We start from the raw sequence: 18,020 nt of genomic DNA, 5'->3' as shown, positions 1-18,020 counted from the left end.
TACAATTATCTGTTCACATATCTAGATGAACATTTGATATGGATTTAAGAATTGATAGCACAGTTTCAACAGAATGTGTAGATACAGTACATAAGTTAGATTTTCAAAGTGTTGACTTTTTAAGCGTACTGCCATTAAGTCGATGAGTCACTAACAAGCAGTCTGTGTGTAAATAAAGCTTCAACCCATTTAAGGTCACATTACCATTTCTAATGTTCTTATTTCAAAACTCAGCCACTCATTGTATAAAAAAGTTTTTCCCTCATGTAGCCTCTGGTTCTTTTGCCAGTTACCTTAAATCTGTCTCCTCTGGTTATTGACCCTTCAGCTGTAGGAAACAGTTTTTATTTACTCTATCTAAACTCTTCATGATTTTAAATACCTCTATTAAATCCCCTCTTAGCCTTTTCTGCTGTAATGAGAACAGCTCCAGCTTCTCCCATATATCCACATAACTCTTATCCCGAGGACCAATCTTGAAAATATCTTCTGTACTCATTCTAAAGTCTTCATGTCCTTCCAAAAGAATTGGACACAATATTCCAGCTGGAGCCGAACTAGTGCTTTATATAGGTTTAGCATTTCCTGGCTTTTGTACTCTGTCTTTATTTGTAAATTTGTAATCTGTCTTATATACTTTAACTGCTTTAACCTGTTGTGCCACTTTCAAAAATTTGTTCACAAGTACCTCTAGGAGTTCCGAAGAAGGGTCACTGACCCGAAACGTTAACTCTGCTTCTCTTTCCACAGATGCTGCCAGACCTGCTGAGTGACTCCAGCATTTCTTGTTTTTGTTTCAGATTTCCAGCATCCGCAGTATTTTGCTTTTATTTACCTCTAGGTCTCTCTGGTCTTGCATGCCCTTTAAGGTTCTACCATTTAACATGTATTTTCTAAACTAAACTTTATTTTGTCCTGTTTCAGAGCCCCTTGGATTACACTAGTGAAAAATCTCTCACTGATTCTGGATTTGAACCAGGAAAGAAAAACTTCCTTCATCTTACAGATAAAGATGGTGAACAGCCCCAGTTTGCATCGGTAGGCAGACTTGCTCTTTCACCAGTGCTTAATTCCTAGCTGACTAACTTTTAGAATTTTGTTCAGCTTTTCCAGTTACTGTAGACTCCTCTTGGGGGGAAAAAAAACAACGGTCTTCATATAATTGGAGTTTTTGTGACTACTGATACGAACAAAGAAATCTTACGAAGACTTCAAAATATTCATTGTATGTGTAGCTTTTTGAGAGCTTGAGAGACCTAATTGTGCAGATTGCCGATATCACTGAAACCCAGTGAGATGTTTTCTGAGCTTGCCTATGTTGTTAAAGATTGTGTGTATTGGGGGAAGAGACTGAGGGAAGATTTACTTGGCAACTACTGTTTTCTTGAATACCCGTGTTCTGGGAAAAAGAATTCCACAAGAGGATCAAAAAGTGCAGTTATTGGTTAGAGGCACATGATTTATAACTAGTGCTTTACCTAGTCCCCTTGGCATCAAAGCTACTCCATTAAAACTGGTATGGTCTTTCATTTGCCTGGAGAACAGAGTGTACCTGATAAAAGACAGCAACTTTACTTCTGAATTACTGCTTTGTTTTAAATATTAATTATGAAATGGAAAAATGTAAAAACCAAACATTACTAAAAATAAATCTTCAATTTGATTTTATTCAGTGATGGTTTACTTTCTATAATTTAATTATTATTATGCTTCCTCTTCTGTTTCATTGTTGACAGTCTTAATCATTTGTAGGCCAGAAGGAAGATATGTCACTTGAGTGTACTATATCTCTACAGGATGAATCTGGTACAGCAGAAAGTAGTGGACATGATGACAGCACTCAGGAAAGGCTTATTGGCCCTCAGCTGAGGGAAAGCACTGTGGGCTGTGGAGAATATAGTAGTCAGAACTACTCGTACTCTCCTGTCCTGGGAAAGTCAGAAACTGGTAAGTGAATGAGTTTTGGACAGCTAACTTCCTCTGTCTGAAAACCTTTATTTCACAGTATGTTTTTTTTTAGAGATACAGCACTGAAACAGGCCCTTTGGCCCACCGAGTCTGTGCCGACCATCAACCACCCATTTATACTAATCCTACACTAATTCCATATTCCTACCACATCCCCACCTGTCCCGATATTTCCCTACCACCTACCTATACTAGGGGCAATTTATAATGGCCAATTAACCTATGAACCTGCAAGTCTTTGGCATGTGGGAGGAAACCGGAGCACCCGGAGGAAACCCACGCAGACACAGGGAGAACTTGCAAACTCCACACAGGCAGTAACCAGAATTGAATCCGGGTCGCTGGAGCTGTGAGGCTGCGGTGCTAACCACTACGCCACTGTGCCGCCCCAAACTTTTTTGAAAAGTTACTTAGAAGAAATTTGAACAATAACGTGAATATTTAAATGGACTTCAGCAATTCTGATTAGATGAAAATCCTGCTTAAAATTATATATTTTAATGAAGGTATGGGGCTTGAAACAATCAGGGTTATCCATATGAATATTCCCAGAAACCTTGAGTTTCTGGTGCAATTCAATCATGGAAGACCATATTTTCTCAGCTGTTAAATATTTATTCTCATCGCTTGGGTATGCTTCCATGTAAAGTGATTGTTTGGTTCATTTAAATTCAACCATGTACGTGGAAAACTTTATTTATTAAAGTTTCTTCAGCTAGATATATATTATTGTTATTGGCATGAAAAGAGAGATTCAGTTTGCACCTGTGCCAGGTTCTATTAGTACCGAAAGTGGGTGAAGTTATTTCCTAACGATAGCCTGACGATTGTGTTCTGTTCCTGGATGGCGTGCTGTGACTGGAGATGAAGTACCAACAGCAGAATTATACAATTTCCCATTGCCTAATACACAGTCTCAACTACTTTCTGCTTCTCGATCTGTTTTAAATAACAAACCAGGATCATCGGCAAGTTTTTTTTGTATGTGCCTACATGAGTGTGTGGTACCTTTGCTCACTTCAAAGCAGAAATTTACTTTATATTTTCCACCTAATGCTGCCTTGATTTCCATAGCTGAAACCTTGACTTATTAATACTGCTGTTTGATTACAACATTCAGTGAACTTCACTTTACTTTATAGGAAAGAGCTTCTTACTCTGTTTCAGAAGCACCACCTGCGCCAGGTTTTTCCATACTGTGAGTGGGTAGCATGCTGTATGTCAGTACAATGAAGCAAGATCGAAAGATGCAATATCCAGGAGTTAACTTTCACAGGGATTCAAGAGCAGCAATTGGAAGTGAGGAAGAGGAATCTTCACCCCATTAAACCTCTAACTGGATCAGTATGGATCTGCAGCTTCCTGATGAAGTCATATTGGGACAGCACTGCTTAGAAAACACCATGTCTGTGTTTGAGTGACATTCTCCAGGAGGCACATGACTTTAAAAAAAAAAATTCCTTAATATAACAACTTTCACATCCTTGGGCCATCCCAAAATGCTTCACAGCTAATAAATTACTCTTGACACACAGTCAACAGCTATATTCATGAGCAGCAATAAAATAAATGACCAGTTAAGCTATTTTGGCAGCAGTGACTGAAAGATGAATACTGGACAGAACATGGGATGGGGAGGGAGTGAGTGAAGAACTTCCTGCTGTTCATATAGTGCCGTGGGATCATATATGCCCACTTGAACAGACATTGGTTTAATATCTCCTCTGAAAGACGGCAGCTCTGATAATGCAACACTGCAAAGCTTCGTTAATATGGTTCTATTTTCTCCTGTGTATACAAGAGTTCCCACTTGGTATATTGCATAAAGTCAAATCATGTGAAAAAGACTTTTTCTGCTTACCGATAAATTGTTAAACCAAGGCCCCTTCTGCCCCTTCAGGTGGGCATAAAAGATTCATGGCTACTATTTCGAAGAAGAGAAGGGGAGTTCTGCGTATTCTCCTGACCAACATCACAAAAACAGATTATCTGGTCATTATTATATTGCTGTTTGTGGGATCTTGCTGTGCACAATTGGCTGCCACGTTTCCTACGTTACAACAATGGCTGAACTTCAAAAATTACGTTAGTCATTGCCTGTGAAGTGCTTTGCAGTTGTGAAAGCTGCTGTATAAATGCAAGTATTTTCTTTACAAAGTTATTTAAATCCAAGTGTAGCATGCTGAACACCCAGACCCAGCTGTAGTTGGATGATGCATCATGTGACTTGGTGACTATTTGGTTTCAGTGCAAAGAGATGCCAAGGTTCCAAGTTGCAGCAGGTTGACATTTCCATTCAGTAATGCAAATAAAATTAGTGCCAGTAAAAGCACTGACAGACACTTCTGTAGTGCTCTTGATGGAAATTGCATAGTGTCTCATTTATAAAGTATGAGCATCATCTGGTGGTGGAAGGGTTTTGCTGCATGTGATCATTTAATAAAAAAAGTTATATTCTCTCCTGTGTATACGTGTTTCCACTTGGGATATTGCATAAAGTCAAATAATGTGAAAAAAACGTTTTCTGCTTACGGATGAGTTGTTAAACCGAGGAAGGCCCCAAAGCTAGAAGGCTTAAAAAAATATAATTGATTTACCTATTGGATAATTGCAAGCATCTAGTGTTTGGCTGTTAAAACTAAGAACCCACATAGTTACGAGTTTCTTGAACCCCCTCAAGTTAAAAAGTTATTTTTTTGAATCCATAGAACCTTCATCCATTGCAAATGACATTGCATTCCTGATGAGGAAAAACAGTTTTGCCCCTAAACATTTCATCCTCTGATGCCTGAGCCATTAATGTGTATGTCCAGAGATACATTTGAACTTAACTTCTGTATAAATCCACTGAAATGACAAATCTGGATGCAATGGGCTGGATTTTACCAGCTCCTCGATGTGGGCTTGTGGCGGGGAAAGGGGGAGGGCCGGAAAATACTTCCGAGAGAGGCGCGCGATGGGCTGCGATGCTGGGAGGGCCCCGCCTATATTACCAGCAATGGCGAGGCCTCGTAATGGCCCACCTACAGCTTGGCGACAGAAACTGAATTTAAATAAATGTTAATCACTGAATAATTACTCACCTTTTCATGACGGCTGTCCCATGCCGATATTCCGGCCAGTTGCCTGAAGTCCCGTGCCTTCGGATCTCCATTTGGAGATCCGAGGCGAAACACTGGTGGGGAGGGGGAGGAGCGGGGAAAATTCTTACTATTGGCTGAGAGGATGGTGGGAAGGGGTTGAAGGACAAAGTTAATAAAGTTTGGGATGAGGGGAGAAGTTCAGAATGGGAAGAAAAGTTTTTTTTGGGGGGAGCCGGCAATAAACAAATTGTTTGGTCATTGTGGGGTGGAAGAGGGCCTTCGATCTTTTTATTAGATTTTTAAATGTAACTAACATACATTTCTCTTTAAAACTTGAAAAGACTTGTAAGGCTTGAAGCCCTTTAAAAATCGCGGTGGTGCAAGATGCCGTTGCCGGGGATGGAGCGCCTGCCCCCCCCCCTCTCATCAGGGGCAGGTGGTCTGCCCCCTCCTCCATGTAAACGAGTCGCTGCACTAAATATTGCGGCGGCTGTGCGGTGCACATCTCGCGAGTGTGCCATACTGTTCTTGAAGGTTGCCGCCGAGATTGGCGGAGAGCTTGAAAAATCCCAACAAAAATGGTACATCTGAAGTTGTAGCAGAACGGATGTCTGGGCAGGGATGCATGTTTCCTTCAAAGTCCGCCCTACATTCTCCTTTCCACCCCCTGTACCCCCAATGCCAACATCAATAGTTCCTGGTTCTGAATAACTTTGTTGTTCAAGATTATTTTTGTTTTCCCCTCGGCTGCCATTGCGCTCCTCAGGCTTCTCTGCTGTGGAAATTAGTGTCACGGCGAAGGTCTCTGTGTGGCCTGGATGTGCTATGTCTGTATTTGTGCAAGGTAGTGCTATTGGCAGTCCAGATGATTCTTTCCAACTACTAACTGCGACATATTAAGCTGTTGAATGACTTTCCAAGATTGAGCAGCCCTGAAATAATCTCAGACCATTTCAAAATCCCACAGAAGTCGATGATGTGCTTTGTAACGCGTGCATCCTATTAATTGTATCACTGGACTGGCTGAAGAGGAAGATGGAGAGACAACTATCCCATTTGATATTTTTAGTATTTCAAATTGTAGAAAATACTTCAAATTGGCCACTAGGTCTGTATTTTAAAACGAAAAATGGCAGAGTACTTTGAACAAAAGTACTAGTCAAAAATCTGCCTCTTAAATGCAATCTCTCTAAGGTTTAACTCAGCAGTCTCAATTTTTAGTGAAAGACAGAGGGACTTACATTTATATGGCGCCTCTCACAACCTCTGGACATCCCAAAGTGCTTTGCAACTAATTAACTACCTTTGAAATGTAGTCACTGTTGTAATCTAAGAAACGTGGCAGCCAATCTGCGCACAGCAAGCTCCCACAGCCAACAATGCAGTAATGACCTGACCTGTTTTTAGTAAAGTAGATTTATGTTTCAATTGTGCACAATCAAAATTTTAGTAATGGTGATGGGCAATATGGCAATGGTGTGGCGAGTCAAAGAGACTTAGCAGTTGGCAGGAAAAAAGACAAAAGCGCAAGGGGAGAGCCAACTGTGTAACAGCCCCGACAAACAAATTTTATCTGCAGCACCTGTGGAAGAGTCTGTCAGTCTAGAATTGGCCTTTATAGCCACTCCTGGCGCTGCCCCACAAACCACTGACCACCTCCAGGTGCTTACCCATTGTCTCTCGAGACAAGGAGAAGAAGATGGGCAATAAATGCTGGCCTTGCTGGCGATGCCAATATCCCAAGAATGAATTCAAAAAAATATTGTGGGAAAAGTTATTTTTAGTGAGTTAAGTTGAAATAATATTTCAAGCATGACTGATGAAATTCTGTTTCTTCTAGGATATGTTGGATTGGTAAATCAAGCTATGACCTGCTACCTGAACAGCTTGTTGCAGACGCTTTTCATGACTCCTGAGTTTAGGAATGCACTGTACAGGTAATGAGCCACTTGATTATTCCTGTATACATCACCAGAAGCAGAATGTGATCAGCCCTTTCTAAGTTAGAGCATGAGGCAGTGCCGTAGCTATAACACGAGAGACTTTGACGACACTGATTTGTATCTCAAATTAGTAATCAAGGTTTGCATTTGGACTTTGTTTGGAACAGAGTGTACCCCAGCTTTAATCATCGTGAGCTCCTTGAATACGTGCTTTTCTGAATGGAGGGCTGTGACTAGTGGTGTTCTGCAGGGATCAGTGCTGGGACCTTTGCTGTTTGTAGTGTATATAAATGATTTGGAGGAAAATGTAGCTGGTCTGATTAGTAAGTTTGCGGACGACACAAATGTTGGTGGAGATGAGGATTGTCAGAGGATACAGCAGGATATAGATCGGTTGGAGACTTGGGCGGAGAAATGGCAGATGGAGTTTAATCCGGACAAATGTGAGGTAATGCATTTTGGAAGGTCTAATGCAGGTGGGAAGTATCCAGTAAATGGCAGAACCCTTAGGAGTATTGACAGGCAGAAAGATCTGGGCGTACAGGTCCACAGGTCACTGAAAGTGGCAACGCAGGTGGATAAGGTAGTCAAGAAGGCATTCGGCATGCTTGCCTTCATCGGTCGGGGCATAGAGTATAAAAATTGGCAAGTCATGCTGCAGCTGTACAGAACCTTAGTTAGGCCACACTTAGAATATTGCGTGCAATTCTGGTCGCCACACTACCAGAAGGACGTGGAGGCTTTGGAGAGGGTACAGGAGAGGTTTACCAGGATGTTGCCTGGTCTGGAGGGCATTAGCTATGAGGAGAGGTTGGATAAACTCAGATTGTTTTCACTGGAACCACGCAGGTGGAGGGGCGACATGATAGAGGTTTACAAAGTTATGAGTGGCATGGACAGAGTGGATAGTCAGAAGCTTTTTCCCAGGGTGGAAGAGTCAGTTACTAGGGGACATAGGTTTAAGGTGTGAGGGGCGAAGTTTAGAGGGGATGTGCGAGGCAAGTTTTTTACACAGAGGGTACTGAGTGCCTGGAACTTGCTGCTAGGGGAGGTGGTGGAAGCAAGTACGATAGCGACGTTTAAGAGGCATCTTGACAAATACATGAATAGGATGGGAATAGAGGGATACGGTCCCCGGAAGTGCAGAAGGTTTTAGTTTAGACAGGCAAATAGAACAATCTTATTTGGGCTATAATGGCCAGTTTTCAGGGCCGTGGGACCAGAGATGCCCGACAACATGCAGTTTTGATATCCCTGCTTTAAACTGACCATTTATCAATGTCCAGTAAACTGTCTGGAAGAGGAAGAAAGGAGGAAAACTGCTGTGTTCTACTACCTTTTGAGGGCATGTAATTGTTAAATTTATAATATTGGATCCTGCGAGACCAAGTCTCAGCCGTAATCCTAGCTTGGACCCAGAGATGACCACACCAGACTGCATCATCTCATAAAGCAGCATGTATTTATTCTGTCTCAACAAATTTATTGATCAAACTGTATTTATGGTTAACGTGAATGTCATAATTATACTTGATCAGCACTTACCTAGAACTGTATCTTTTATCAGTAACCCTTCAGCTAGCAGTATTGTGGAGTTCCTTGGCTGCTGTCTCATAAGAGGATGAGCTCTGAGCCCTGAATATTTTGGCCTTGTAATTTTTAACTGTTAATTTTCTATTGGATGTATGGAGTTTTGTTCCAGTACATTATGAATTATTCCTGTATCAATGTATTTACAGGTGGGAGTTTGAAGAATGCGAGGAAGATCCAGTGATCAGCATTCCGTATCAACTCCAAAGATTGTTCGTCTTGTTACAAACTAGTAAGAAAAGAGCAGTGGAAACAACAGATGTGACCCGAAGCTTTGGCTGGGATAGCAGTGAAGGTTAGCGGATTTTGGGGCTAATTTTCTCTTTAGGTGTGAGCTGTAAGGGACAAATATACTTTTAATGTGGTTTATTAAGGTCTAATTACTACCGTTACCCTCTTACTAGCCTGGCAGCAGCACGATGTTCAAGAGTTGTGCAGGGTCATGTTTGATGCATTGGAACAGAAATGGAAGCAAACTGAACAGGTAATTCCACATTCATTTTAATTGATTATCATCTGAAACATCCAGCCTTACTTGGAATTACAGACCTGTTAGTTTGACATCAGTAGTAGGGAAAATGTTAGAATCTATTATAAAGGATGGGATAGCTAGACACTTAGAAAATAATTATATAATTGGGCAGAGTCAATATGGATTTATGAAAGGAAAATCATGTTTGACAAACCTGTTGGAATTTTTTGAGGATGTTATTTGTAGCATAGATGAAGGAGAACCAGTGGATGTGTTGTATTTGGATTTTCAGAAGGCTTTTGATAACGTCCCACACGGGGTTAGCAAACAAAATTAGACCACATGGGATTGAGGGTAATATACTGGTCTGGATTGAGAACTGGTTAACAGAAAACAGAGAGTAGGAATAAACAGGTCATTCTCAGGATGGCTCGCTGTTACTAGTTGGGTACCGCAAGGATCAGTGCAGGGGCCACAGCTGTTCACCACCTATGTAAATGATTTGGATGTGGGGGCCAAATGTAATATTTCCAAATTTGCTGATGACACAAAACTCGGTGGGAATGCTGAGTTGAAGGAGGCTTCAAGGGGACCTGGACAGGCTAATTGAATGGGCAAAAACATGGCAGATGGAATATAATGTGAATAAGTGTGAAGTGATCTACTTTGGTCGAAAAAAACCGAAAGGCAGAGTATTTCCTAAATGGTGAGAGGTTGGGAAGTGTTGATGTCCAAAGGGACTTGGGTATCCTTGTTCATGAGTCACTAAAAGCTAGCCTGCAGGTGCAGCAAGCAATTGGGAAGGCAAATGGTATGTTGGCCATCATCATGGGTTTTAAGTAAGGAGTAAACAAGTCTTGCTGCAATTGTATGGAGCCTTGATGAGACTGCACCTGGAGTATTGTGTAAAATTTTGGTCTTGTCATTTAAGGAAGGTTATACTTGCCATAGAGGTAGTGCAAAGGAGGATGACCAGACTAATCCTGGGATGATGGAATTGTCTTTTGAAGAGAGATTGAGGAAACTGGGCCTGTATTCTCTAGAGTTTTGAAGAATGAGAGGTGATCTCATTGAAACTTACAAAATTCTTACAGGGCGTGACATGATGGATGTGGATAGGGTGTTCCCCCTGGTGGGTGAGTCTAGAACCAGGGGACACAGTCTCAGAATTAGGGGCAGGTCATTTAAGACTGAGATGAGGAGGAATTTCTTCACTCAGAGGGTGGTGAATCTTTGGAATTCTGTACCCCAGAGGGCTGTGGAAGCTCAATCATTGAGCATGTTCAAGACAGAACTCGATAGATATCTGGATACTAATGACATCAAGGGCTATGGTGATCACGCAGAAAGTAGTGTTGAGGTAGATGATCAGCCATGATCTAATTGAATGGCAGAGCAGGCTCGACGGGCTGAATGGCCTACTGCTGCTCTTGCGTTCCTATGGAGGAGACGAGGATGAACATTTTTAAAAATCTTCCACACTGTTTCTATTGTGACGTCAAATTCTTACTAATATTTAGTGTAATTGCAGTTTAAAAACTGTGGCACAGCCGTGGTGTGACTTTGTACGTTGTAGCACTGCTGTTAGAAATTGCTGTATCGAGTTAAAGCAAATTGCTGTCATCCATCAAACTAACCTTTAATTTAGCTTTGAAAGTATGATTTAGTTTTATTTGACTTTTAACAAACTTTTTTGGGTTATGTATTTTTGAAAACCAGAAGGATATGCATGATTTCTAACATTCCAGTAAAGAAAGAATTTACATTTATATAGCGCCTTTCACAACCACAGGACATTTCAAATCACTTCACAGTTAATTAAGTCATTTGGAAGTGTTGTAATGTAGGAAACACAGCACTGTTTTGTGCACAGCTAGGTTCCACAATCTGTTTTAGTGATGTCTGTTGAGTGATAAATATTGGCCAGGACACCCAGAGGACTCCCTTGCAGCTCTTTGACTCATTGTTCTGGGTTCTTTTTTATCCACCTGTGAGGGCAGGTGGGGCCTTGGGCTCACCCATAAGTCAGCATCATCTGACAATGCAACACCCCCTCAGTACTGCAGCAGGACTGTCAGCCTAGATTATGTGCTGAAGTCTCTGGAGTGTTATCTGAACCCGTAACCTTCTGACTCTTGGGCAAGAGTGCTACCTGCTGAGTCACGGCTGACATCAGTTTATGTTCCTATGCTAAATAAGGAAGCGGAATTTTGGAAAAAATATTTCAATGGGTTGCTGCTTTGTAGAAATGTCGTCTTCTATTTATTCAGGTTTTTTTTTAAGGTGTTTTTCCTCCTTTTAAGTTTTCCATTTTCAAAATCTGTTTTCTTCATCTGTTACCACTGAAGCCTGAGGAGGAAATAAGTTTTTAAAATACAAATGTTAGTTGACGTCATCCTTCTGGAAACTGTCTTTCTGAGACCTGTCTTTTAAATAAACGTTCCGTGAAGCCAGTCTTGTAGGATTCCTGACTCTTAGTTAATTAATATTGGCGGGTATGAGGGGAAAAGCATTAATCTCACACCTCCCACTGCAATTTGCTGTTGTAGAATTGAAGACAAGTTAAAGAATGTGTGCAAGTGTAGCTACATCTCACTAAATTTCAGCTGTGCTTCAGTGTTTATTACAAGGAATCTTAAGTTCCGCTTCCTGTTTCAGGCTGACCTCATTAACCAGCTGTACCAAGGAAAATTGAAGGACTACGTCAAGTGTCTAGAGTGTGGCTATGAGAGCTGGAGAATTGATACATACCTTGACATCCCATTGGTTATCAGACCGTATGGCTCCAACCTGGCATTTAACAGCGTGGTGGGTGTTTCACTTCTGTTGCCCAAAAGTGTCGCTTGCTAATAAGGCTGTGCAACAAGGTTGGATTAATGAAATTCCTGAATGAAGCTGCTTTTTTCACTTGGGAATTCGGTGTCTAATTGTATAATTTCCAAACAGTGACTTTTTCTGCACTTGTTTTATGCTGATACTACATGCCTAAAATAGGAAGGTTTACTATTGGTAAGCAAAATATTCACCAAAAATCAATAGTGTTGATGAATATTGTAGAATGTGGACTACAACATGTATGCAAGACAATCAACAATAAAAGAAAGGCAGGTTTGCATTTATATAATGTCAATGTCGTCACGATGTCCCAGCAAATAAATTATTTTTGTTACTAAATGTACTCACTATTATTTGGGCAAACATGTCAGCTACATGCACACAGCAAGATCTCCCAAAAACAGTGAGATAAATGATCAGATAATCTGTTTTGGTGATGTTGGTTGAGGGATAAATGTTACTCGTACATTGGGAAAACTATCCTGCTCTTAAATAATGTCATTGGAGTTTTACATTGAATTGAGCAGAAAAACAGGTCCTTGGTTTAACGTATCCAAAAGATGGCACTTCAGAGAATGAGCATTCCTATGGCACTGCACTGGAGCGTCAGCCTAGAATATGAGCTCAAGTGCTGCAGTGGGCTAGAACCCACAACCTATTAGTTGCACAAAAGCCACTAACTGAGCTGATTGACACTTAGAACAATAACTTGTATTTGTATAGTGCCTTTAGCTTAACAAAAACGTCCCAATGGTTCTTCACAGGAGCATTATCAAACAAAATATGACATGAGCCACATAAGGAGCTATTAGGGCAGCTGACCAAAAGCTTGATCAAAGAGGTAGGTTTTAAGGAGCGTCTTAAAGGAGTAGAGTGAGGTAGAGAGACGGAGAGGTGAAGGGAGGGAATTCCAGAGCTTCGGACCTTGGCAGCTGAAGGCATGGCCACCAATGCTGGAACGATTAAAATTGGGGGTGCTCGAGAGGCCAGGATTAGAGGAGCATAGATATCTCAGAGCATTGTTGGCTGGGGGAGATTGTAGAGATAGGGAGGGGTGAGGCCAGGAAAGTTTTGAAAGCATGGTTGAGAATTTTAAAATTGAGACGTTGCTTAACTGGGAGCCAGTGTAGTTCATTGAGCACAGTCAACTCGAGGTGAGGTGAGAGTGACTGTCCTTGACATCAAGGCAGCATTTGACCGAGTATGGCATCAAGGAGCCCTAGCAAAACTGGAGTCAATGGGAATCGGGGAAAACTCTCCGCTGGTTGGAATCGTACCTAGCGCAAAGGAAGATGGTTGTGGTTTCTGGAGGTCAGGCATCACTGCAGGAGTTTCTCAGGGTAGCTTCCTAGGCCCAACCATCTTCAGCTGCTTCATCAATGACCTACTTTCAATCATAAGGCCAGAAGTGGGGATGTTCGCTGATGATTGCACAATGTTCAGCACCATTCGCAACTCCTCAGATACTGAAGCAGTCCGTGTAGAACTGCAGCAAGACCTGGACAATATCCATGCTTGGGCTGATAAGTGGCAAATAACATTTGTGCCACACAAGTGCCAGGCAATGTCCATTTCCAACAAGAGAGAATCTAACAATCTCCCCTTGACATTCAATGGTATTACCATCGCTGAATCCCACATAATCAACATTCTGGGGGTTACCATTGACCAGAAACTGAACTGGAGTAGCCATATAAATACTGTGGCTACAAGGGCAGGTCAGAGGCTGGGAATCCTGCAGCGTGTAACTCACCTCCTGACTCCCCAAAGCCTGTTCACCATGGACAAGGCACAAGTCAGGATTGTGATGGAATACTCTCCACTTGCCTGGATGGGTGCAGCTCCAACAACACTCAAGAAGCTCAACAGCATCCAAGACAAAGCAGCCAGCTTGATTGGCACCCCATCCGCAAACATTCACTCCCTCCACCACCGACGCACAGTGGCAGCAGTGTGTACCATCTACAAGATGCACTGCAGCAACGCACCAAGGTTACTCAGGCAGCACCTTCCAAACCCACCACCTAGAAGGACAAGGGCAGCAAATGCATGTTAACACCACTACCTGTAAGATCACCTCCAAGTCTCTCACCATCCTGACTTGGAACAATATCACAGTTCCTTCACAGTTGCCGGGTCAGAATACTGGAACTCCCTTCCTAATAGCACTTTGCGTGTCCCAACCTCACATGGAGTGCAGCGGTTCTAAAAGGCAGCTCCCCACCACCTTCTCAAAGGCAATTAGGGATGGGCAATATATGCTGGGTTGGCCAGCGACACCCACATCCCATGAAACTAATGGAAAAAAGCAAGAGTGATGCATGAATGGGACTTGATGCGAGTTAGAATGTGGGGAGCAGAGTTTTGGATGACCTTTAGTCGACGAAGGATAAAATGTGGGAGATCGGCCAGGAGTGCATTAGAATATTAAGTCTAGAGGTAACAGTATAGTCAATGGATCATATCAACCAAGCTGAGAGATATTCTGCTCTGAGTCCACCAAGAATCAAACATGAGAATCACAGGAGAATTGTTCAGGCCTGATATTACCTTTGGTTGATCAATACAAACATATGAACAATGACTGAGAGGTAAAGGCCCCTGCTCCATCCAGCCTGTCCAACATAGTGGTGACACCTTGTGCATCACTATATATATATATATATATATTATATATATATATTTTTACATATATACATTTCACACCTCACCTGAGACTATGTGATCTCATAGTGGTGAAAAACCAGATAAGATTCCAGGGCAATTAGGGAAAAGAAATCTCGGAAAGTCCTCTTGACCCACTTAGGTGATCAAAAAAGTGGTGCAGTGGTTAGCACCGCAGTCTCACAGCTCCAGCAACCCGGGTTCAAATCTGGGTACTGGCTGTGTGGAGTTTGCAAGTTCTCCCTGTGTCTGCGTGGGTTTCCTCCGGGTGCTCCGGTTTCCTCCCACATGCCCAAAGACTTGCAGGTTGATAGGTAAATTGGCCATTAGCAATTGCCCCTAGTATAGGTAGGTGGTAGGGAAATATAGGGACAGGTGGGGATGTGGTCGGAATATGGAATTAGTGTAGGATTAGTATAAATGGGTGGTTGATGGTTGGCACAGTCTCGGGCTGAAGGGCCTGTTTCAGTGCTGTATCTCTTTTTAAAAAAAAAACTAAAACTAAAACTAGTCCAGAATTCTCTTCAGTACCTCCCTCTAGTGGTGTCCATCCCAGCCAGATACAGGCCCGGCTCCTGTGTAGGAATTCAGCGAATCGGTGTTTACCACCCGAGCTGGCAGCCTGTTCAGACATCCGCTATTCTCTCTGAAAAGAACCGCCTCTTTACATCTAACCTAGATCTGGCCTTATGCAACTCTTACACAACTTAAAATTGAGACCTCTGGTTATCCTTAACCAGATTAATTGAAACAGGCTCTCTACATGAACACAATCATATTCCCTTCGTCATATAAACCTCAATTTATTGGTGAAAGAATATTTGATTTGAAGGCTATGCAAGAAGGTTTACAACTGGTAGGGTCCCATAGTGTTGTATTTATTTATTTTTTGCTTCTCACATACTAGGAAGAAGCTTTGCAAGCGTTTGTCCAGCCTGAAACCTTGGACGGTCCCAACCAATATTTCTGTGAACGCTGCAAGAAAAAATGTGATGCACGTAAGGTAAATAGTTTCAAAGTGATGAAAACTGTCCAGCGTGCTTTCAGAAAGAAATGTACACAGATTTTAACTTACTATCTCTTTTTTATAGGGGCTTAAGTTCCTGCACTTCCCATACTTACTGACCCTGCAGCTGAAGCGCTTTGACTTTGATTATACCACGATGCACAGGATCAAGCTGAATGACAGAATGACCTTTCCAGCTGAGCTCGACATGAGTCCTTTCATAGATGTGGAAGAGGAGGTATGTGCAATAATGCTGAAAGCCCAGTTATTCGATGCAGTTCAACAGTTTCAAAGCCCTGATCCTTCCCAGTGACACAGCTCAGATGCCAACAGCAGCAGCTCTAATTAGAAAGAACAAAAAACATAGAAGTAAAGGAACTAAAGATAGAAAGAATTTGTATTTCTATAGTTTCTTTCACGACCTCAGAACATCCCAAAGCGTTTTACAGCCAATGAAGTACTTTTGAAGTGTTGTCACTGTTGTAATGTTAGAAACTTAGAAGCCAATTTTTAGTTTTAGTTTTTAGAGATACAGCACTGAAACAGGCCCTTCGGCCCACCGAGTCTGTGCCGACCATCAGCCACCCATATATACTAATACACTTTTCCCATATTCCTACCACATCCCCACCTGTCTCTATATTTCCCTACCAGCTACCTATACTAGGGGCAATTTATAATGGCCAATTTACCTACCAACCTGCAAGTCTTTTGGCTTGTGGGAGGAAACCGGAGCACCCGGAGAAAACCCACGCAGACACAGGGAGAACTTGCAAACTCCACACAGGCAGTACCCAGAATTGAACCCAGGTCGCTGGAGCTGTGAGGCTGCGGTGCTAGCCACTGTGCCACGTGCAGTAAGATCCTACAAGCAGCGACAAGATAATCTGTTTGTGATGTTGAATGAAACTTCCACAAAAAAAGGGACATTTAAAGATCCCAATGATGAGAGCATCCAGACTGTTAAGAGATCCCGTATACTGTGTAGTCCTTTTATCTTGAAGAGACCATATTAGATGGTTTTGCATCTAACAGATGCCAAGATATCTGCTTGCTTCATGAAAACCTTGGAAAAAGTGTTTGTCGAATTTTTAACAGAACTTTGGGAGGGCTTAAACTTAGTTCAGTCTTTGCAAGCATGTAAAGTGCTATTTGTTGGATGCTTTCTTTACCCAGAGTGGTGTGAATATGGTACATGCTACCGCAAGGACTGGTTGTGGTGAATGACATAGGTGCATTTAAAAAGATGCTAGATAAACACATAAGGGAGAAAGGAATGGAAGGATAGGGTGAGATGAAGAGGGGTGGGAGGAGACTTGTGCAGAATGTAAAAAAAAAAATCTTGGACCTGCTTGGCTGAATGACCTGCTTCTGTGCTGTGCATTCTGTTCTGATGTGACATACTTCATGTTCTGAACTGTCCCATGGATTGAGGTAGAGTTTACCTGCACAGGGGGCTTATAAGGACCTGCCATCACACCAAAAGCAAAATACTGCAGAGGCTGGAAATCTGAAATTAAAAATGCTGGAAACACTCAGTACATCAGGTAGCATCTGTAGAGAAAGAAAAACAGTTAACAGGCTGAATTTTCCCAGCCCTGTCGTGGCAGGCTTGGAGGCAGAGGGCTGGGAAAATAGGAGGGAGCTGCGTTGGAATGACTCCCGGACACCTTCCCACCACCAGGGAACTTACCCAGGGCCGGTTGGGAATAAGATCGGTTGCCTGCTCCATGGAGGTGGGCAGCCAATTAAGATTGTTAAGGCCCCAATAAGGGGCAATTTTGTGGCCTTGCTGCCATTTTGCCAGCAGTGGAGTGTCTGTCTTCCCCCCCCCCCCCCCCCACCCCCCACCCCCACCCACCCCCAAACATGCATAGGCATCAGCTCAGTGGAGGTGGCAAACCGTGGAACCAGAGGTTCCATGCCCCAGTGATGGGACATTGGGCAGGAAAGGCCACACCAGCCCAAACGATTCTACCAGAGGGGTTTTAATCCCCTCTGGGGCCCTAATGACTTCAGCCCTCATAATTATTGATCTGAATCCACCCCTATGAGGGCAGCTCCATATTTGGGCGCCCTCGCAGGCCCAGTCTGCCTCAGCAGCACCCTCCTCTCGGTGGGGCTGCCGACCCTCTGGGTCTGCAACAACGGGGCACGCCCACTGTCCTTCATATGACAGTGAGCATCCTGGTAGATTGCTGAGCCGGTCTCGCTGCCGACGTGGGGGCTTGGGATTCCTATTCTGTCCCGACATTGGGGCCTGAAGCCCACGGGAAAATCCAGCCCAACTTTTCAGCTCGGTGAGCTTTCATCAGAACTGTTCTGACCTGAAGTGTTAATTATGTTTCTCTCCCCACAAATGCTGAGTGTTTCTGGAATTTTCTGTTTTCATTCCTGCCATCATAACTATACTCCAATTAGTACATAAGCTAGACTGTAATTATCCATCAATAATGTAG

At 42.6% G+C, this 18,020-nt stretch overlaps 1 protein-coding gene across 5 annotated transcripts in view; it reads left to right on the top strand.

The window, feature by feature from the left end:
* The window catches only part of usp47 (ubiquitin specific peptidase 47), a 186,232-nt gene that overhangs the window by 108,528 nt on the left and 59,684 nt on the right, over positions 1–18,020 (top strand). For 4 of the 5 annotated variants that reach the window (XM_068046694.1, XM_068046695.1, XM_068046693.1 and 1 more), the window contains 8 exons: positions 925–1,038; positions 1,797–1,947; positions 6,892–6,988; positions 8,734–8,879; positions 8,989–9,068; positions 11,715–11,864; positions 15,463–15,558; positions 15,647–15,799. In XM_068046694.1, coding sequence (XP_067902795.1) covers positions 925–1,038; positions 1,797–1,947; positions 6,892–6,988; positions 8,734–8,879; positions 8,989–9,068; positions 11,715–11,864; positions 15,463–15,558; positions 15,647–15,799 — 987 coding nt within the window. Of the gene's footprint in view, positions 1–924; positions 1,039–1,752; positions 1,948–6,891; positions 6,989–8,733; positions 8,880–8,988; positions 9,069–11,714; positions 11,865–15,462; positions 15,559–15,646; positions 15,800–18,020 lie in introns of those variants that run through there. The other variant, XM_068046696.1, reaches the window with a different exon arrangement.

This window comes from Heterodontus francisci, chromosome 14 (genome assembly GCF_036365525.1).
Source record: "Heterodontus francisci isolate sHetFra1 chromosome 14, sHetFra1.hap1, whole genome shotgun sequence".
In the NCBI taxonomy this organism is placed as follows: Eukaryota; Metazoa; Chordata; class Chondrichthyes; order Heterodontiformes; family Heterodontidae; genus Heterodontus; species Heterodontus francisci.
This window is presented reverse-complemented; position numbering and strand designations above follow the sequence as displayed.